At 34.9% G+C, this 23,577-nt stretch overlaps 1 protein-coding gene across 1 annotated transcript; it reads left to right on the top strand.

The window, feature by feature from the left end:
• The first annotated feature begins 15 nt into the window (after window positions 1–15).
• On the top strand, window positions 16–23,558 carry LOC128579441 (ankyrin repeat domain-containing protein 26-like). The gene is made up of 9 exons (XM_053581535.1): window positions 16–81; window positions 2,294–2,435; window positions 10,008–10,221; window positions 11,438–11,618; window positions 12,750–13,667; window positions 14,563–14,715; window positions 21,961–22,031; window positions 22,380–22,473; window positions 23,475–23,558. The coding sequence occupies exons 1-9, from the start codon at window positions 16–18 to the stop codon at window positions 23,556–23,558; spliced, it is 1,923 nt and encodes a 640-aa protein (XP_053437510.1).
• The last annotated feature ends 19 nt before the right edge of the window (window positions 23,559–23,577 follow it).

Genomic DNA, 23,577 nt, shown 5'->3' with positions numbered 1-23,577 from the left:
TCTGGAAAGGCCAACATGGACTGCGGATTGCCTTTGTTTCTGACTGACACCAGCAAAAACCCATGCACAGATGGTTCAATTGTGTGGGCTTAACACCAAATTTAATATTGATGTTTAAGTGGAAAACCAGAATATTGTCTTCCCTGTTCTCACTACAGTATTGTGGCAACATTACAGCTTTCACAGAAATTTTTGGCCCCAAACTGGAAGGTAAACCGAGAGGTGTGTTTCTGTACCTCTTGGTTATACACTCCTTTATCTCAATGAAGTTTATCTCATGGAGATAAAAATATACATTGTATAATGACATTAACAATAGCAGCATTGTGATTTTATGAGATACTCTAAATTATCAAAGGTATTACCTTTATAGCCTAGAAAAGGGAAGATTTTGATTATGTACAATAGAAAAATAAATGATTGACAGTTTATCGCAGATAACACTTTTTTGTATCATAAATTTATAAAGCTTGAAAACCACATTTCTTTGTACCAATAGTGTCATGGACGTGTATTGTGTACTCAATAAGTATTTGTTGAATACAAGAATAAACAGTGGAATAGATAATTTCGTGCTGATGAGGAATTTTCTTTAGAAAAATAAGTTTTGAACTTGTTGAAAGTAGGTTTCTCTAATTGCCTAGATACAACCATATGAAGGCTTTTAGTTTTTAAAAAATATGTGAGATTTAGAAAATTTTGTTTATAATTATGGCCATAAAAAGAATGATTATGTGGATTTATCTACTATCCTATCATTTAAGAGCAGTTGACAATAAATTTGATTTTCACAACAGGGTATGAAGCTCATGTGTTGGAGCCAGAATTCTGGGGTTTGAATGTGTGGTCTCTACTGACCATCTGTATGTGCTTGGGCAAATTACTTGGTGTTCTGAGCCTAGTCTCCTCCTTTATAAAACCATACAGGATGATAACATCTCTAAAAGGGTAGCTACATCACAGAGCTCTGTAAGGATTCACATTAATTAAATACATATACAGTGCTTTAAATACTACATATAGTTACATAGTAAGTTGTGAAAGTACAGATGAAAAACATTATTATTATTATTGTTCTTTTTTTAAGACAGAGTCTCACTTTGTAACACTTGGTAGAATGCTATGGTGTCACAGCTCACAGCAACCTCAAACTATTAGGCTTACGTGATTCTCTTGGTCAACTTCCCAAGTAGCTGGGACTACAGGCCCCGACCACAATGTCTGGCTATTTTTAGTGACAGTGTCTCACTCTCGCTCAGGCTAGTCTTGTACTCATGAGTTCAGGCAGTTCCCTGACTCTGCTTCCCAGAGTGCTGGGATTACAGGTGTGAGCCACAGCTTCTAGCCTTGAATTTAACATTATTAACATTATTACAAACATTTAACATTATTAAAAAAAGAATTTCCCTCATATAAGTATGTTAGATAATTCAAATAAAAATAAGTATTAGTGCCTGTAAATTACCATATTTATTAAAAAGGAGAGTGACAAACACCTGGTATATTTCTATCAAATAATGCAAGAAGTATGCTTGTCCTTTCTCTTTTTCAGAAGGCTTGATCTAAATGTAATTCTTTGTTAGGATGTTATGTAGTATGTTTTCTTTGTCTCTTAATGTTACTGTTTATACTTCAATCCCTCTTGTAGAAAATGATTGATTTTACATTATGTATTAAAAACCCTAAAAACTCTATAAGTAGGAGAAATAAATGACAAAAGCAGATATTTTATTAAACAACAATTGTTTTAGATATTTTGCATTTTGTATATTTCCTATTTGCTAAAAGGAATTATTTGTGTTTTTTAGGCCTACAAAGAGAACATCTAAGAACAAGAACAAGGTATTATTAAAAAATCATCAAATATGTCATAATTTGAAAATATAAAGTTAAAATAAAAAGAGTCTTTTGCTATAAAGACATTTCCTTTAAAAACTGATTAAGGAACCATAGCCATAGGTAAAAGTGTCATCCTTTTAGCACACATCAGTACTTTACAAAATATCTGTGGTTTTGCTCATATAAAAAATAAATAATTTTTTTCATTCCTGAGATACTTTACGAAGAAGAATATTTTCCAGCTCCATCTATGTAAACATAAAAGAGGTAAAGTGGTACAAATAATCAACACATTGAATCCCGAAATGGCATAAATGTGTTTATGATCTATGTACAAATGACTTATTAAAAAAGAAAGAAAAGAAAAGAAAATGGATAACTACCACTTCTGTACATTTAGACTATGCTGTAAACATTTGGGGGACATTTTGAAGCACTGTTCTTTATTTTATAGGTGAAAAAACAAATATACACTTTGGATGACCATGATGACTTAACCTGGTCATCTGAGGGAGCCTCAGAGGATTATGAGTTTCCTTCCGTTAATTATAAGAATTTGACATTTCTTGCTAAACAACATGGAAAGCACTATAAAGGTAGGACCATTGCATGAGTGTAAGACCTTTTTATGTGTCCTACAGTAGCATATGCATTGCTTAGCACTGCACCGTAGAGCACACATGTATTATGGTAACATTAATCTCAGAAATGTGCTTTATGTTTATGTAGAATGAGAACTACATTATGTTATGAACTCAGTCAAAGCGTTCTGAGAATCCCACTGTACTTCTCTCAGTGTAAATGGCACCCACGTGTGTTGCTGACCCTACTTCTCTCTTACACTTTCCCAACATCAGGTTGCCATTATCTCCCACTCAGAATGCTACGGTAACCTTAGAACTGCTTTCCTCACAACCCCATCTCCTGAGGCCATGCTCTACTCTGCAACCATTATATATATCATCAATCCTCTGTGAGTTGACCACTCAAGGGACTATAACGAACTGGTCAACACATGGAGATGGCCAACATAAGGAACTAGGCCTACTGTACAGATACGTATGTGTGGTGGATGTGTGGTTAACTTGAGGTCAAATTGAGGTGGTCAATGCAGGGAGGTGGTCAACTATGGAGGGCCTACTGTACTTTTAAAAATGAGGATCCCATCGTGTTAAAAATCCTTGTTGAAAATACATCTACCACTTCTCATTATTATAAGATTAGAGATCTCAACTCTAGCATTATCCTGCTAGAGTTGTGCCTGGCTGTTCTTTCTTTGTGTGTTTCGGCCACTGTCTTAGGTGTTTGTTCCTGCTTTCAGTGGCTTCAGAGAGGCGTAATTAGTATATGAAGAAATGTGCAATATCGTAAGTTTTGAAATATACAAGTGAACCCATGGCCATAATAAGAGAGTTAACAAACTCATCACCCACAGCACTCTCCTCCTGGCGTTTTATATTCCCTTATTTTAGAACCTGCTAAATTACATTCCATAGTATTCATAGTATTTGTACCATTTTCCATTCCTGACAGCAGTCCATGACAGTTCCATTCTCTCTGCATCCTCACACTCAGTATATCATTGTTTTTAATTTTAGACATTCTGATGTGCATGCTTTGCGCATACTATTTTGGTTTCAATACACAGCATCCTAATGACTCATAATGTTGAGCATCCTCCCATGTGCATATTTGTCATCTGTACATCTTCAATGAGCTGTCTTTGCAAATTTCTTGCCATTTAAAAAATTAAACTGTTCTTCTCTTTGTTGAGTTTTAAGAGTTCTTTATATATTCTGGATACAGTTTCTTTACTAGCTTTGTTTTTTGCAAGGAATCTTTCCTGGTTTGCATTCCAAGGAATGTTTCCAAACGTTCCAAAAAATGTTTCCCAGTGTTCATTTTTTAATAGTATTCCAATGAATTCTGGTTTATCTGTTTGTTTAATAATGGCTTTTGTTTTGTCCTATTTAAGAATGGTCTACCTAGTGCAAGGTCACAAATAATTTCTCCTATGCATCTAAAAGTTTTACAGTTTTTGTTGTTACATTTAAGCTTATAATCCTTCTTGAGTTCCTCTTTGTTCATGGTTTGATGTATGGATTTCAGTTCAATTTGGGGATGTGGAACTCCAGTTTGTTCATAGGCCATAAAAGCCATTGTTGCTCTGGTGCATTGACATTGCACCTTTGTTGAAAACAAGTTGTCTGTACACATGCTGGTCTGTTTCTGGATGTTCTATTGTGTACCACTAATCTATAGGTGCTCCTCAAATATACAGCTATGTCCTGATAAAACCATCATAATTAAAAATCCATTTAATGCCCCCAATAAGTCCATCAAAAAGTTGAAAAATTCTAAGTCAAACCATCTTAAGTTTGGCTGCCATTATACAAGTTGAGCATCCCTATTCCAAAACTCTGAAATATGAAAGGCTCCTCAATCTGAATTTTTTTTAATTTTTTTATTTATTCCTTTTTTTGAGACAGAGTCTCACTATGTTGTGCTCAGTAGAGTGCCATAGCGTTACAACTCACAGCAACCTCAAACTCTTGTGCTTAAGCAATTCTCAGGTGCCTCAGCCTCCCAAGTAGCTGGGACTCCAAGCACCTGCCACAATGCCTGGCTATTTTTTGTTGCTGTTGTCACTGTTATTTACTTGACCTGGGCCAGGCTATAACCTGCCAACCTCGGTGTATGTGGCTAGCGCCATAACCACTGTGCTATTGGCGCCAAGCTGTACATGTGAAACTTTTGGAGTGTCAACATAATACCACAAGTGGAAGATTCCATACCTGACCTCATGTACACAAACTTTGTTCATGCACAAAGTTATTCAAAACCCTGTAGAAAATTATTCTCAGACTATTGTAAGATGTATATAAAACCTAGGTGTAATTTCGTGTTTAGATTTAGGTTTCATTCCCAAGATGATCTCATTTTATGTGTACGTATGTTTCAAGATCTGAAACACTTTTGCTCTCAAGCATTTTGGATAAGGGACACTCAAACTGTGCCTGTTTCATGTTGTTCTAGTTAATAAGGGTTCATACAATTCCTAAAAGCACCCCTTCAATTTGGTTATATTCTTCAGGGTTATTTTGGTGCATAAATGTTAGAATAGCTTGTCAATTAAAAACAAGTTACTGGGTGGCGCTTGTGGCTCAGTGGGTAGAGTGCCAGCCCCATATACCGATGGTGGCGTGTTCAAACTTGGCCCCGGCCAAACTGCAAATAAAAAATAGCCAGTAGTTGTGGCAGGTGCCTGTAGTCCCAGGTACTCAGGAGGCTGAAACAAGAGACTCACCTAAGGCCTGGAGTTGAAGGTTGCTGTGAGCTGTGACATCACAGTACTCTACCAAGGGCAACAGTGTGAGACTCTGTCTCTACAAAAACAAACAAACAGAAAACAACTTACTGGCCTACTAGGAATTAGGTTGTGCTCATGATGCTTCTATAGGTTAATTTGGAGAAAATTGACTTCTTAACAATAATGAATTATTTCATTCCTGAATAAAGTGCATTACTTTATTTGTGAAGGTCATATTTAATTTTCTCAGCTAACATTTTGTGCTATGGAGTATATATGTCCTCCCTATTTTATTGCATTTATCTGTATTTTATGTTGTTATAAATGACATTTTAAACATTTTTGCTTTTATATTTTAATGCTAATTGTATTTGGACATACAGGTGATTTCTATATGTTGATTTTGTATCATCAACTTAACTCATTTATGACTTGTAGTACCTCTTTGATAGATTCATTGAGATTTTCTAAATGGACTCTATGTTGTCAAAGCTTTGCTTTCTCAAACTACTTTCTTCATGGATATGGAGAAAAGGGAACACTTCTGCACTGCTGTTGGGAATGCAAGCTAATACATTCTTTTTGGAAAGAAGTTTGGAGAACACTTAGGGAACCAAAAGTAGACTTGCTATATGATCCTCCAATTCCTCTAATATATCCAGATGACCAAAAATCATTATACAACAAAGATATTTGCACCAGAATGTTTATTGCAACCAATGCATAATTTCCCAATCATGGATGAAGCCCAACCGCCCATGAATGGATTAATAAACTGTAGTATATGTATAACATGGAATGTTATGCAGCCTTAAAAAACATGGAGACTTTAGCTCTTTTGTATTTACATGGATGGAGCTGGAACATATTCTTCTTAGTAAAGTATCTCAAGAATGGAAGAAAAAGTATCCAATGTACTCAGTACTTTTGAGAAACCAATATGCAATCACCCCCACTTTCATATGAAAGATAAAACACAGCTATCGCCCAGAATGAAGGAGGAAAGAGGAGAGTGAGGGGAGGGGTCAGGTAACTTGGGGGGTTTTCAAGGGTACATGTCAAATCTATTAAGAGTAGAGTATAAATATGTCTTAACACAATAAGTAAGTAAGTGAGGTGAAGGCTATAGTAAACAGTTTGATGTAAGCATTCCAAATTATATATAAAATCAGCACATTGTACCCCAGAAATGCATTAATGTAAACAGTTATGATTTAATAAAAAATTATTGAGAAATAAAAAAGATAGTAAATATTTTAAACCTGTTGTAAAACAAACTCTGATGTAGCTCATCAATTCTGTCATTATTGTATGAGAGTGGTCATAGAGCAGTCAATACAGACATTAATGAACATCTGCGTTATCATAAAACAAAGCTAGCTCACAGGTTGGAGTTCACTCACCCTAGTATGTGATCATGGTTGTAAATAAAGATCACGTTTTACTTCTTCCTTCCAATTAGGATGCCTTTGATTCCTGTTTCTGGCTCACTGTACTGGCCAGAATCTTCAGTGCAATGCTGAATGACAGCACTGAAAGTAGCATTCCTATGTTCTTCCTGGTCTTAGAGAGAAAGCATTCAGTTCTCCCCATGACATCTGTTAGCTGAAAGTTTATCACAGGTGCTCCTTGTCATGCTGAAGAAGTTCCTTTATATTCTTAGTTTGCTGAGAGTGTTTTTAAATAAAGAATGAGTATTAAATTTTTTCTCATGCCTCCATCTACTGATATGGTCCTATAATTCACTTTTGATTTGTAATATGGTGAATAACAGGGACTTTTGAATGTAAAATTAACCCTGTGTTCCTGGGATAAACCTCATTTGTTTATAAGGTATTATCCTTTTAATATATCTTTGAATTTTATTTGTTAACATTTAGTTTAGATTTTTTTAAAGACTTCATTTCTTTTAGAGCCATCTTATTTTATTTATTATTTCAGATTGATATGAGGGTAGATGCCTAGTAATGGGATTGTGAGATCATCTGGAAGGTCTGATTTGAGTTCTTTGAGGATTCTCCATACTTCTTTCCAAAGAGGCTGCATTAGTTTTCACTCCCACCAAAACTGTAAAAGCATTGATAATGAACTCCATTCTGAAAGACAGTCAACATAAACAGAGTCATGAGACACTGATACACCAAGGTTATGAAACGTTAATGAGGGGCTTGTACAGTACTACCAACGTAAGCACACGGTTGTGAGTTTGTAAACTTAATTGTGAGGCTTCATATGTCATTCTGTGACTTTCTTTTATTTGCTCAGCATTTGTGAGATCAATCCATATTGACACAAGTATATTTGGTTTAATTTACATTGATTTTTATAATATTCCATCACATAAGTGCTGCAACATCAAACTCTTTGAAAGCTGTTATGATACTCCTAATGGCTTTTGTATTACATAGGCATATCCACAGATATTTATTATGTTTTTTATTAATATTGAAAAAATTAAAATACAAAACCAGGGTTTATGTGTTTATTTATTTGATAAAAACATCCATCCTATATGGGGCACTGATATTTGATACCCAAATATATTTCCAAGAAACATTCACTTATTTCAGGCCCACATTGCCTTTATTTTCCAATATTTCCTTGTAATTCATCTTCTGCCATTCACTTGTGTTTTACTGAAATTCATCTTCCATATAGAATTTAGAGTGATTTACTTCGGTGAAAATGGGATAATTAATATCTCTTTGAAATATTAATATCCAAGCACCATGAAATTTCATAGAAGGATTTCTGCTGTCTCTTCCCTGTCTGCATTTTTTTCTGGCATCCCTGAGCTTCTAGAATGCCTGGCTCACCAATCCCTCTACTGTAGACAAATACATATACATATGTTTTTTTCAGGATTTTTTCTCTCTTGCTTTCTGCTTCCTCTCCTGCTCTCATCCTTTCCTGGCCCCTACGCCCTTTAATTTGGCTCATCTAAGTGTCAACTCAGACATGATCGCTGGAAAACTCATTTTTGACAGTTTTATTTATATTCCTTCCAGCTACAGCATCAATAATTATTGAGTAAAACAGATAAAGACTGTTCCAGAAGTTTTGAAATATTGTGCTTACAGTATAGGGGCAAAGGTTAGAGACATGGCAAGAAACGACTTACAGTTTAGGTAGGAACATTGCAGTAGAGATGACACTAGAGTACTAAGGCAGCCCTGAGGATGGAGATGCCTATTTATCTGGTGAAACAGCAGGAATCAATGAAGGCTTCATGTAGCAGGCTAAGGCCTTAAAAGATGAAAATAAAATTGTTAGAATAGCAGAGGAAATCTTTTCATATGTAACAAACAGGATGTACACTGATGGAAATATAAAAAGTAACAGAAGTTTGTGAATTATTAATAAAACAACATGCACAGCATGCTGTTGAACGGTCCTATTATGAAGTAGAGAACAATCCACAATGTTATTTTATATGTGTATTGTATATTTAAATACTGTTTTTCTTCTAACATTATATGTATATACATTAGGTGGATAAATCTGTGAGTAAATCTGTGATATGTCTGTATTTGTTGAACCTAGTGACATCTAGTGCCCTTTGGGTGGTTTTGTGAAGTTTTGGATAATTAGAAGTATTTTTTCATCAAAGGTTTCTCATAGATCACAAATATCTCAGTTTTGTGAATATTTTCTTTCATGATATCTAATATTTTTTGTTTTTTTTTTCCTATCTGGTGTAGTCTGCCTCTCTGACATTACAATTTACACATCTATCAGTACAGGTTTTTTTAATTTTTAATTTCTTCCATGTCTAAGATTTACATAGGGATAGGGTTGCGTTACTTTAAAACAGCTTGGCCCTTTCTGCTGTTGCTTTTATAATTTGAGATAATACCCTACGCAAGAGGCAAGACCTATTTCATGATTATCTTATGCAGTCTGTGTTTTTCCATCCTTCATTATGAGAATGGACACTTCCTGGCACTATATGAGCACCAGGCTTGGTTGACCTTGATGTTGTTTAGATAATTTTTCTCTTAGTCTCAAATAATTCCTAGCAACATGCACAGTTGACTACTCTGATAAATACCTGAGAGGGGAATCTCCACACATCTCCAGGATTCTTTCACTATACTGCTTTCTCCTCTTCAGTTGCTATCCTGTGATCACTGCCTGCTTTGGTCTTTTCAGACTCTCCTTACTCAACTACAATTAGGGGAGTCTGGTAGCGTGTAGGTCAGGCTTTTTCTTTTTTTTTATTTTTTTTCTCCAGGTGTGCTTTCCTGAAAACTCTGTTAAGGCAGGGATCTGGGGCATTCCCAAGGCTTCCTTCTCTTGTTTTCTATTTTTCAAAGATCTTTGTCTTTGTTGCCTAAATTCTACTGTCTTAATAATAACTGTTTAATGTATTTTGGCTGGGTTTTTTTTTTGGGGGGGTAAGGGGGAAAATTCACACCTGTTCCTCTGTCTTGGCTAGAAGGAGATTGCAGTAGAACTTCAGCACATGCTATGGACCGGCCAGCATGCTTTTATTCTTGCTTTACTTTACTGCTTGCTTCTCATCCTTCATCTGTCCGTATGGTCATCTCTTCCTCAGAGAAATCTTCCCTGGGCCCAGTATAGATTAAATTCTCTTACATAACATACTAATTTTCTTACAGAATCTATCTGAATTAATAATTGTCACTGTTTTGTCTTTTTTTTTTTTCACTTTACTTCAAGCTAAATAAGAGCAGAGGTCCTGTCTAGTTCTGCAGAGCTCAGTATCACATGTCCGCCACTGTACCCACTGAGTTATATATGTATAATGTGTGAGTGAGTGACTGTGAGAATGTGAAGCCCTTTATATACAAAAACTGTTCCTGTATTCTCTTTCTTTTTTTTCATCCTGATACAGATTCTTTTAACCAATTGGAAATTCAAAACACAGCTCTGCCCTGTAAGAGCCATGCAGAACGTAATAAAAATTATTATAAAAAACTTACAGATAATATCAAAGCACTGGAAACTATGATTATTTTTCTAAAAATGAAGCTATCTAAAACGAAAGGAATAAACTTACAGTTATACCATCAAAGATGTGAATGGGAGCAAAAACTCCACAGTTTGAGGTATGAAATCCTAGCTTTAAAGAAACATTTGAACTATTTATTTGGAACTATTTATTTGAAATATTTGTTTATTTATATGTTGGAGAATTTTTGACATTGCTGACATATCATCTGATATTTAATAGGAGAGAAGTCTTCTTAGTCTTCCGCGGTATAAAATTCTTGGAAATAATAAAATAAGTTCTTAATTGTAATTACAATTACTGATAATTAAATGTATATTCTTTTAAATCATAATTCTAATAACTATATTAGAAGTTCACCTTAGGGAAATCTCCATTTATTTAACAAATTGAATTTGGAATTTTAAATATTTCTATTATAATTAATATTGTTATGAACATTTTTACACAAGTCTTAATTTTCAAATTATATGCCTTTAACATATTCTTCAATATAGAATTCTTGGGTTAAAGTAATCTTATGAAAATGGCTTTGATCAATATTTTGAAATGGTTCTCAGGAATGTTTATGCAAATTTATAACTCAACCAACAGAGTTTTAATTGGCCTTTTTCAACCCAGAAGAAGTTTCTTAAGGAAATTACATAGTTTGTTTTCATAATGCAGGGAATGAAAAGGAAAATGGAAAGTGACTACTGATTCGCTTGTTCAACATCTCTCCTACACAGATAAAATTAATTTAAACTTTTGTGTTGAAAACATATATTATTCTTCATTGTTTAATTAAAACACAGAACACGTGGGTAGCAAATATAAAAATAGCAGTCTGCAATTATATGTTGTGTGAGAGACATCGGAATGAGTTCTCTTACACTGCCAGTGACTTTCAGGAATGCTTGTGCTGTTTTGTGGAGATGAACATTTCCCTCCAGTGAATTCATAAACTTATTTATAAATGGTAAATTTTGGTTAGTTTACACTCCATGATCTGTCCCAGTTTGGGAGTAATTATGACTATGTAAAAAAGTAATTTTCAACTTATACATTTGAAAATTTTCAATATCCTTTTCAAGAGTAACTAAACTAACAGAAACTTACCAATTAGGAGAATGTTCTTTCACATCTACCTTTCATGTGTACATGTCTTTTCGGAGAAAATGAAGTGAGATATTCAAAACCTTAGAACTAGAAAAAACAAATATTCAAGAAAACAGTCATTTTATTAGATAATCAATGAATAGATGAAGAGTCAGGTCTCAAAATGAACTTTTCGCTAACAAAATGAATTTTAAGATAAGTATATTTAACTGCAGATTCACACTAAAAGAAATGGAAGAGATGAGAAAAAATGATTCTATAGCATTTGAACAAATTAAGGAAAAGTTAACAAGAGAAATAGAGCAACATAGAAAAGAAGTTGCGATAAAAGAAGAATTGGAACACAGACTGAGAGCCCAAAATGTGGAGTTGGGGACCCTTAGAAATAATCTGGAGGTAAATTAATCTTTGGTTAACATCACATTTATTATTTTACTTCATCACTATTAGTTGTGATGTCTCTTTGATTCAATGCTTATTGTTTAGTTATAAAACAAACCAAAATCTTGCCTTAAAAATTAACTATGATATTTATAGCTAAAGTTGTTTATTATAAATCTTGGCATCCAAGTAGTATCTTATTTCAATACAAAGAATTTTTTAAAATAATATACCATAATATATACTTAATGATGACTTATTAGGTGTTTTGTTCCTAGTAAAATAGTTCAGTGATTTTTCCCCTATTTCACATTTATTACAACTTCAAACATTATGAAGAGGAAAGAAACAAAATGTATTGTAATCTAAAGTAATCTCATGATTTTCTAAGAAGACCTCTGCAAATTTTATCTTATTTGTCATTTGTGTTTTGAAATATCAGGCTTATTTTGCATTTATCTATTTATTCCAGAGAGGTAACTGTGATTTGGTAGATGAGCCTCATGGGTTAGGATCAGAAGACTGAGGAAAATCCTACAAGGGGCTTATACGTTTAATCTCTCCTTTTCAGAATTGTGATCAGTAACTGAGTTAATTGATATATAGAGAAATGCTTTGCACAATGCCTAGATTTGTCATTTATCAATAGATATAATTGTTATAACTTAGGATAAAAATGTTAGAAGAGCAGAATATCTATAGAATGCTCTCAGAAAAAAACTTAAAGAACATTAGCAAATTTTGCATGTTCTAGTGTACGCAGAGCTGAGGCTCCTACTATGGAGGGGGATGTAGGTTAGACACCAGAGTGTGCACCCAACTTCCTAGTGTGTCACAGTTATTAGAGTTTTGTGCATTTGGATTTGTTGTAATTCAAAGAAAGCCTTTTCCAATTTGAGATTCATAAAAATTCTTTACTGATTTCTTTTTTGCTTTCAGAGATTCATTGCATTCATGTAAATATTTGAACTTTCAGGAATTTATGCTCTATAAGGTTTGAGGTTTGGATCCAGCTTCTTTGCCCAGTTAGCTGCTTTTTACAACCCTTTCATTTCATAAATGTGCATGTTATTATTTACTTTCTGGGGAAATCGTGATATATTATTTTATTGAGTGATAGCTAAAAGTTTCCTTTCTTTTACTTAGAATTGTCAAAGGCTTGAACATGAAAGAGATCTCCTGAACAAAGAAATTGCCAGACTAAGATTGAAAGTAGAAAGAATGAAAATGAACAATGAGGAGATAGACAAGAAACACTTGCGGGACTTGGAAATCATCAAAGACAAGACTGATGATCTTCAAAATGCTGTAAAGCTCAGTGAAGAAAGGTTAATGAAAGTAACAGCCCAGTATAGTGGCCAGCTCAACATACTACGAGAGGAGAATAAAGTGCTACAAGCCAAACTGAAGGAAGCGAAAGAAAACCAGGAAAAACTAGAAGTAGAACTTCAATCCCTCCGTCTCAGACTGGCAGATGCTAACCATGAGCGTCACCAAAGTCAGGTCTCCCAAAGAGACCTTGCCTTCATTGTCCGGAGAACAAAAGAAGAATGGTCTGGTACACTGGAGTATATGAACTCTCGTGCTGAAACCCTTTTCCAACAACTTTGTGATGCAGAAGAGAAATTCAGTTGCCTGCAAGCTGAGTTTTGTCACATGAAAGATGCTCTTCGAGAGAAGACTTTTGCTCTAGAAGGTGCACAGAGAGACCTGATGGAAGCACAGTTTGAAAAGCAGAACATTCAACTGAAGTATCAAAGTGAACAAAGAACAGTGAGTATGTACATTGTAAAGCAGGAGTCTTTAGAGCAGAGACTGTCCGGACTGCAGTGTAAAACTATGTCACTTCAACAACAGCTGGATGATGTTCACAAGGATTCTGCAGATAAAGAGAAGGCAAAACACACCAGAGACAGCCCGTGTGCTGCAGTGGTGAAGGCTCTTGAAGTAGGGCATGAAAAGTACAGTCTGCTTTTGGAGGACAAAAACAAGAAGTTGCTTGATGAATGCAATCATTTAAAAGAAAGGCAGTACCAATATAAAAAAGAGAAAGTGAAAAGAGAAGTAAGTATCAAGAAATAATCATTTTTCAACCTTCCAAAAAGAAAAGTGAAGTGGTGTTTGGTAGTGACTAAGCATCGTATCTTTTTGAATGTGAGACTATCTAGATCTATATTTGTGATATCAGCCTAGAAACATACCTTGTTTCCAGCAAATAAAAGTTAGTACTGAGAGATGTTTTACTTTGAGTAAAGACAGTGTGTCACAACATTTTAAGAGTTTAAGTTATAAATTGTTAATAGACATAGAGTAAAAATGCTGAAATCATAATTTTAGTGTCTTTATGTTGCCTCATTTTAAGACAGAGCCGAAGCAGAAAAAAGTGAATAGGAAGCTGAGTAGGGGTAGGAGTTGCAGGAGTTGTGATTAGGGAGGGAGGTGGAGGCCAGTTTACTTAGGGCCTGCAGGAGCCATTGGAATGTTACTTTTATTCTAAAATAGGGATTATTGGGATAGTTTGAGCAGAGGACTGAATTTGTGAGAAACTTTGAGGCTGATCTGAGCTTCTAATCAAAAAGAAAGAAACCATTTTACAGGGTAGAATTTGCCACCACTATCCCATCCACATGCATATGAATCTTTTGTTATGCATTTCACATTCCTTTTAAGCCTTCAGTTGGTCCTTATGCATTTCACATTCATGAGGGGAGGAATGAATAGAGGACTGAATCTGTTGTCTGAGCAGTAGAATACTGACTTGGGGGGGAGGTAGCACTTTCCTTAGTGTCCTTAGCCAAATTTAGTGGTCAACAGGAATGTGTACACAGGAGGAAAAGAAGGTGAGTCAATGCAATGTATGTGATGATAATCTTCAAGGTATATATGTTAAAGTTAAATATTATTAACACATCCTAATAATAAAGTGTTTATAATATCTGCAACAAAAATATCTTACCAGGCAGTTTTGAGACAACTTCGCCAAGAACTGTGTGATACCATGCAAAAACTATCCAGATCGGAGACGTTACTAGAAACTACATCACGTTGTCACATTCATTTAGAAGATGAGACCCAACATTCAATGAGAAAAATAAGTCAGATGACAAACCAAGTATGTACATAATTAACATGCCACCCGTTAATCTAGAGCTGATCCAATAACATAAAGTGTTTTAGAATACTAGCTGCAGGTGACAGTTTTCTTTTTATATTTTCATTATGAGTAGTTTTGTACCATTTTATTATCTTTATCATGTATTTATTTCTTAAATTCTGACTTTCATTCTTCCACTTTTCCTTAAAATTACATAGAAAAATACCATATTTTCTTATAATATATACCCTTAGGAAAGTCGAGGATTATGCATCATTTTTCACAGAAGTTGTGAGACATTTTTCCTGTTAAGCAGTAGTTTTCAGTGATTTCTCTATTGCCATTGTGAGGCAAGCCAGATTAAATCAGGGTAATGTCTAATGAAATGTTCCAGAACATATCTTCAATTTTGTGAATGGATACAAAATCTGTGCATACTTATTTTATGGATTTCAGGTTAACTCATAGAGAAAGGCCTTTATATTCTTGTCTAAAATGAAAATGCTGCTCGGGAGGCAGAGGCAAGATAATCGCTTAAGTCCAGAAGTTGGAGGTTGCTGTGAGCTGTGTGAGGCCACAGCACTCCACAGAGGGCCATAAAGTGAGACTCTGTCTCTAAAAAAAATAAATAAAATAAATAAATAAAATGAAAATGTTTTAGGTTAATTTATAAACTCTTTGCAAAGTTAATTGCCTTCATTTCCATTTCACTTTAATTATATTGTAAAAGCACAGAAATATTCAGGTCTTGGATAGGAGGTACATCCAAAATAAAGAATTAAGAAAATTACCCAGATCCTGCCATTGGATTTTTAAAAGCAAATGTATTGAGGTCTCATTCACATACCATGCAGTTCACCACTTAATGTCTCTTAGTATATTCACAGGGTTGTGGAACCATCATCACAATCAATTTCAGAACATTTGCATCAATGCGAAAAGAAACCCCACATCTTATAACCATAACCTCCACCCTCATCTTATCCCTCCACTTTCCCCAGGCCTGGGCAAGCACCATCTACCTTATCTCCATAGATTTGCTTATCTAGACAGTTCATTTTTGGGGTGGTGGGGTGGGGGTGAGGGAGACTTTATCAATCAAATTTTATTTTATTTTTTTTCAAGGGGCATATTATACATCCTCACAATGTGCACAATAGGTGAGATCTTTCCTTGTGCCCTCCCTCATTCTGCCAAACGTTCCCCACCCCGCTTCACTCTACCCACAAACTGGACTATAAGAGTGTTTTATTGTTCTTATGAGCATGTAATTGTTTATATATTGATTTCATATAGGTATGGAGGTATGGATTTCATACTGGATATTTACTTTTCTATTCTTATGGTACTTTACTAAGAAGAGTGTATTTCAATTCCATCCAGGTAAATGTAAAAGATGTAAAGTCTCCATCTTTTTAATGGCTGAATAATATTCCATGGTATACATATACCACAGTTTGTTGATCCATTCATAGGTTGATGGACACTTAGGTTGCTCCCATGACTGGGCAATTATGAATTGAGCCACAGTAAACACTCTAGCGCAAATGTTTTTGTGGTAAAATGATTTTTGTTATTCTTGATAGATACCTAGTAATGGGATTGCAGGGTCAAATGGTAGGTCTACTTTTAGATTTTTGAGGATCCTCCATACTTCTCTCCAAAAAGGCTGTATTATTTTGCAATCCCACCAGCATGGTAGAAGAATCCCTTTTCTCCATCTCCACAATAGCATCTGTAGTTCTGGGATTGCTGGGGTTAGGTGATATCTTAGAGTGGTTTTGATTTGCATTTCTCTGGTGATTAAAGACAATGAGCATTTTTTCAAGTGTTTGATGGACATTCGTCTGTCGTCCTCAAGTTTCTGTTCAAATCTCTTGCCCACTTATAGAGAGGGTTGTTTATACTTTCTTAAGGTTCAATTTGAGTTCTGTGTACATTCTAGTTATTAGGCCTTTGTCAGATTCATAACATGCAAAAACTTTCTCCCATTTGAAGGCTGTCTGTTGGTTTCATTTGCGGTAGCCTTAGGTGTGCAAAAGCTTTTAAGCTCGATCAAGTCCCAGGTATTGATTTTTGGTGCAATTGCTAAGAGGGTCTATCTCACAAAGTTTTTTCCCAGGCCAATGTATTCAAGTGTTTTCCCCCACTCTTTCCTAGAATTTTTATTGTTTTGTGTCTTATAATTAAATCTTTCATCTACGAAGAATCAATTTTTTGTCAATGGTGAGAGGTGCAGGTCCAGTTTCAGTCTTCTACATGTGGATAACCAGTTCTTCAAGCACCATTTGTTAAATAAGGATCTTTTTCCTCATTGCATGCTCTTTGTAGGCTTTTCAAAGATTAAATGGCGATATGTGGCTGGGTTCATCTCTAAACTCTCTATCCAATTTCATAGATCTACATCTTTATTTTTGTGCCATTACCATGCTATTTTGTAGACAGTTCTTATAAATGGAGCCACATACTACTTAGTCCTTTGTGACTGGATTGTTTCACAAAGCGTGTTTTCAGGATGAATCCATGTTGTAGTATGGATCAATACTTCATTTCCTTTCACGGTCTAGTACTATTCTATGGTGTGGTCCTACTGGTGATCGATTCTTCACTTGCTGGACCTGTAGGTTTGTTTCTACTTTTTGCCACCAATGCATCATAGTCCCATGAACATTAATTTAAATGATATCAAGCGGATATTTTATTTCCCTGCCATTGACTGTCATCCTCAGTTAGTTAGCAGATTTGACCATCTCTCTGCCTTGCTCATGCTGTGCTTCCCGCTTTTTTAGCTTCTGATCATCTAACCTCATTCAGACCTGAGCACAATTTTTCCTTCTTCATGAAACTTTCTCTGAGTGTTCTGACTTTCGTTGACTTTATTCTTTAGTACTTGTTATCTAATCTGTGCAGAATAAGTTAGTCCTTCATTTTGCATTGCTTTTTTTAATTTTTTTATTATTAAATCATAGCTGTGTACATTTGTGCAATCAAGGGGTACAATGTGCTGGTTTCATATACAATCTGAAATATTCTCATCAAACTGTTCAACGTAGCCTTCATCGCATTTTCATGCTTATTGTATGTAGACATTTGTATTCTACCTTTAGTAAGTTTCGCTTGTACCCATTCTAAGATGCACCGTGATGTGGCCCCACCCCTTACCCTCCGTCCACCATAACCTCCCCTCTCCCATCCCTTCCCTTGGTCCTTTCCCCATATTCTTGAGCTATAGTTAGGTCATAGCCTTCATATGAAAGCTATAAATTAGCTTTATAGTAGGGCTGAGTACATTGGATACTTTTTCTTCCATTCTTGAGATACTTTGCTAAGAAGAATATGTTCCAGCTCTATCCATGTAAACATGAAAGAGGTAAAGTCTCCATCTTTCTTTAAGGCTGCATAATGTTCCATGTTATACATGTACCACAATTTGCTAGTCCATTCGTGTGTTGATGGGCACTTGGGCTTCTTCCATGACTTAGCAATTATGAATTCGGCTGCAATAAACATCCTGGTACAGATGTCTTTGTTATATTGTGATTTTTGGTCTTCTGGGTATATACCTAGTAAAGGAATTATAGGATCGAATGGCAGGTCTATTTTTAGATCTCTAAGTATTCTCCAAACATCCTTCCAAAGGGAACATATTAGTGTGCATTCCCACCAGCAGTGTAGAAGTGTGCTCTTTTCTTCACATCCATGCGAAGATCTATGGTTTGGGGATTTTGTTATGTGGGCTACTCTTACTCGGGTTAGGTGATATCTCAAAGTAGTTTTGATTGGCATTTCTCTGATGATTAAGAATGATGAGCTTTTCTTCATGTGTCTGTAGTCCGTGTGTCTGTCTTCTTTAGAGAAGTTTCTCTTCAAGTTCTTTGCCCACCCTGTGATTGGATCACTTGTTCTTTTCCTGCTAATACGTTTGAGTTCTCTGTGGATTCTGGTTATTAAACCTTTATCGGAGGTATAACCTGCAAATATTTTCTCCCATTCTGAGGGCTTTTATTTTTTCATGAGGAGTCATCTTGTTCAATTATAAATTTGCCTAAGGTGAGAATAATATCTAAGTTGCATATAAAACGAGCACATTGTACCCCATAATTGCATTAATGTACACAGCTATTATTTAATAGCAAAAGTTGATATGCCTATAAGTTATCCTTATATAAATTGAAAATGTTTTAGATTAACATTTGTTAGAATATAATTAAATACTTTATACTATACTGATAATTGATATAATAAAATTTTATTCTAAGTATATTTTAAGCAATAAAATATAAAATTGGAACTTTTTATTAAAAAAACAGAAAAAACTCTTTCTTGCTATTGTTATTAATTTTCTCTATTTGGGATATATATTTCAGTGACTTTTTCCAAGTTATTTTATAATTAATAGATGGTATTTAACAGAATTTAGTGAAAAGTATTTTGTAAATATGTCTAGCTGTGATTTATCCATTGCAATATCTTCCCAATGAAGTTTGTAATTGGGGAATTAAGGAATTTATATGGAAAGAAGGTGAAGGGGAGTCTCAGGGAAACTTGCCCTTTTCCCCTAGGTTGATTTGCTGAAAAGATCAACTCACAGTTATAGTAGATTAATAAGAGAAAGGTTTATTTCCAAATACCATGCACATGGGGGGTATGAATGATTGCCCAATGTTTCAGTGATAGTCAGTGGCTTTTAAAGATGCCTTTTAGAAGGGAGGGGGGAGAGAAACTGTAAAATATATGTGTAGCAAGTGGTTGCGAGGGATGATTGGTAGATGGAGGGAAACAGACTGAGTTGCAGTTTAACCTGAGAGACAGGTCTCAGTGCTTCAAAGGACATTAGGGCCAGGCCTATGTGATAAGGACTCCAGCAGCCCCTTTTCTGATTCTAAATCAAGTTATTCAGGTTTTATAGAGGAGAGACTAGTGCATTCTAATCAAAAATGGCCTTTTCATTGAAAATATTCTCTATACCAAGGAATTATATTTTGATTTCCTTATCTCCTTCAAAGATATACATCTGGAAAGTACTCTATGTCTTTGCTTATCTCCTCATGTAATCTTATTTAATATTGATAAAGTTTGAAATATTTCCTGTAGTTCTTTCTTATTGTTCATTGCTGTTTCAACAGTAGCAAGAAAATGTTTTTCTGTTTTTTGTTTTGTTTCTTTGTTTGTTTTAATGAGTTAGGGCCAAACCAGTCTGCTTCTTTCCTGCTAGTACTAATTTAATTTCCAAGGAAAGTGTTCAACCAAATAAATAAGTGAATGTAGATGCAACCAGCAGGAAAAAAAAAATATTCATGTCATTCTCACTATAGAAAAAAAAATTAAATTAGTATTCCTTCATTACAAAGTCAGAATTGGGACTTGTAGATTGATAATTGCCTTTCCAACTGAAAAGCTCTGGCCTTTCTGATCTACCACAGCACATGACCTTAACTTGATCATCAGAATGCTTGCTAGAGCAGCCCATCATATCCAGTTGCTGGGAATGAAGTGATCAAGGCACCTTGATTTATCAATGGAGTCCAGTGTTTTCAGGTTGAGGCTATTGCCTGGGGTCATGTAAGTTCCATACAACTCACTCCAGAAGATGCTCTGTGCACTGCAGTTCATGGTCATGCATCCCACTGATTGCTATGGAGATAAGTAAACTATGAATTCTTATGAGTGGACGAGAACAATGCTGGCTACTGGAGTTGGTGACTGTTATCTCAGAATTTGGGACTGTTGTGGGCGTCATGCTCTGCATTTATTGCCCATTTTAGTAGTGTGGAGATCAGTTGAGTGCAGCTGTCGGGGACCATTTTCATTGGCATGTCACCTGCCTAAACTATAAAATTAGAACATAAAATACAACAAGATGTTAATAGTAAATATTATATGCCACTCACCATGTGCCTCATGTTTTTCTAAGTGCATTACGTGTATTCCCCAGTTCAGTCTTCCCAACACCCACATGAGGAAATCAGTGCTATTCTGTTCATGTTGTAGATGAAGAAACCAAGTTGCTAATTTGCTAAAGGTCACACAGCTAGTACTGGTGGAGCCAGTACTCAAACCCAGATCTTTTGGCCTCTGTAAAGGTCCACCTCTCAAACTATTCCATGAGACATCTGGTTGTCATCTGAAGCATACACACCACTGAGATGTGAGAGAAAAAGGAAAACCTGGTCCCCTTGCTCTGTGGGAAGCTGAAGGGTGCTGTCCCCCTGTGTAGCAGTGCACAAAGTTCTAGCCTTTTGTCTATTTTACCTGTAAATTGGCTCAGAGACTACAATGTGTCTATGAATATGAACAGTTAGCATTTACCAACTTGTGCCTGTCTACTTCCTCATGTTCACAAAAATAAATAAATAAATAAACATCTGGTCACGATGGTTAGTAAAACATGGCTTTGATGTGACTGGGTAGGTTAAGTGGTAATTTTAACATGATGGCCTCTCTTTTGTCGTGTTTAATCGCAAAGTTTAATAGTCATCCTCACAGTTTAAGGCGACGCATTTAAATTAAATTCTCTCCTAGTGAAAACTTAAGCCTTGCGACTTAACTTTGGGGTTGACATTCTCTGTTGTACTTTTCTTCCCATTTATTTTTAAAAGTCCTTTTCCTTTTCCTAAAAGGAAAGATAATGGTGAGTGTTAGATGCTGAAAGTATATAAGTTGCCTTGTTACAATAAAATTAAATGTGAATAAAATAAAATAATAAAAGTTGATGTTGTGATCTTAGAATACAAAATATACATGCTTATCATAATGTAATCTTCTCTTTCCCCATTTTATCAATTTTATAAATTTGAGTATTTATCTCATACAATATAGTTTGTAAAATTAAGAATAATGTATTCATTGAGTATTTAATAGTATTTATGTAATACAATATAATTTGTAAAAGCAAGAATAATGTTGTGTTTTCATCCTGTAACAGAAGTAGATAACCTTCTCTGTGAAGGGCCAAATAGTATATTTTAGGTTTTATGATCCAGAAGATTCCTGTTGCAACAGCTCCACTGTGCAGTGATGGCAGAAAAGTATCTATAAATAATATGCAGAATGAAGGGGTGTGTCAGGGTTCCAATGAAATTTAGCTACAAAAATCTCTTCAGGTGATGAGCAGATTTGTACTAGATCATTATTATTTTTAACGCAAATAGTGTGTTAGTCTAAAAACTTTGTTTTCTATATGCTACATTTTTTAGCTGTCCATCCAGTGAGGGAAATGTGGGTCATTTCCAAGTGTAAACATTTTTCTAATCTTTGTTTTAGTTTCAAGAAGTAGAGGATCAACTCAAAGAGGAAGGACACCGTGCCGAGAAGATGCTAGACCAATGGAAAAAGTATGCTTTCAAGCAGCAAAAAAGAAAAATAAAAAGACTTGAGTATTATAAAGAAAATAAGTGTTACAGTTTGAGACTAGTGCTAGTTGTAATAGTAACTATATCTGTGTGAATCTTAGGAAAATTTTCAGCTTTTAAGCTATTTTGAAATGCATATTTTTTTTTACTTTGTTTCTAAATTTTGCACATTATGCATGGACATTGCTAGAAAAATGATATAGTTGTTTAATCATCTACTTTTCAAATATCTAAGGATTCACATAAACATACCTTCAAGTGTTTGTTCAAAAATTGCATGATATTTAAAAAAATTATCTGACATTAATTATTTTAAAAATTATATTTTAGGATCAAAATGGCAAATTCCAAATTAAAACTTACTGTCAAAGACCAAGCCGAAAAACTCAACCAGTATGAGAAAGACTTGTCAAGTGCAAGTTTCGTAAGTTAATCTCTTATTTTAGTTCTGGGGCAGAATAGGCTGAGTGTATCTTACTCAAAATGCTTTGGACTAGAAATGTTTTGGATTGTGGAATATTTGTACATGCCTATTGAAATATCTTGGGAAGGGAATTCAAGTCTAAACACAAATTTATTTGTAATATATACACCATATTCACACACCCTGAAGATAATTTTATGTAATGTTTTATAATTTTGTGCATGAAGCAAAGATGTTTTCACTGCAACATGGCACATGAAGTCAGATGTCAAATTTTCCATTTGGAATGTCATTTTGAACCTAAAAGTGATTAGGATTTGGGGGCATTTTGGATTTTAGGTTCTAATATTAAGACGCTCAACCTGTAGTACAGATGCTCACTGACTTTCAGTGGGGTTATATCCCAATAAACCCATCCTCACTTAGCCTAGCCTACCTGGAACATGTTCAGAGCACTTACATTAGCCTTCAGTTGAAAAAATCATCTAATATAAGTCTGTCTCTAATAAAGCATTATATGTCCCTCATACCACATATTGCTAGCCTGGGAAGGATCATGAATCAAAATTCAACATACATTGAAATTGGGGTGTTTCATATCATTTTAAAGTCAAAAAAATTAAGGTGGCCATCATCATTATGTCAAACTTGCAATGGCTTCACATCATTATGGAGTCAAACAATAGGAAGTTGGAGGATCCCAAGTCAGGGACAGCCTGCGTATAAGAATATGGTAGACAATATGAAAAACGTCTCTGATAAAAATATCTATCCCCTTCATAGTGATAATACTTATTGCAAGTAGTGCCAGTCCCCTTGACTTTACAAAAGAAATTGACTTAATTCCTAAAATTAATGATTTGGGTAGTAAGATTTTAATAAAAACATTGTCATAGCCCAAGAATAATATTTTTATGTATACCACATTTCATTTATCCATTAATCCATTGGTGGACACTTTGTTTTTCCAAGTGTAAATTATTTTTAGTCCTTTGTTTTAGGTGCAGAAATCTCTGGAAGATCAGTTAGCAGAGACTATAAAATGTAAAAGGATGATGGAAGACTGCATGCAAAGGTACAGTTAAAAGCAGCACACAAAATAAC

The sequence above is a fragment of the Nycticebus coucang genome, unplaced genomic scaffold (genome assembly GCF_027406575.1).
Source record: "Nycticebus coucang isolate mNycCou1 unplaced genomic scaffold, mNycCou1.pri scaffold_54, whole genome shotgun sequence".
NCBI lineage: Eukaryota > Metazoa > Chordata > Mammalia > Primates > Lorisidae > Nycticebus > Nycticebus coucang.
Note: the sequence above shows the minus strand (reverse complement) of the source record. Positions and strands in the feature narration are given on the sequence as shown.

Coding starts and splice junctions, on each gene's coding strand:
- LOC128579441 (XM_053581535.1), top strand. CDS start 16: ATGGACTGCGGATTGCCTTTGTTTCTGACTGACACCAGCAAAAACCCA. Junction 22,032..22,379: donor ATGCTAGACCAATGGAAAAA/GTATGCTTTCAA, acceptor ATTATATTTTAG/GATCAAAATGGCAAATTCCA. Junction 22,474..23,474: donor ACTTGTCAAGTGCAAGTTTC/GTAAGTTAATCT, acceptor CCTTTGTTTTAG/GTGCAGAAATCTCTGGAAGA.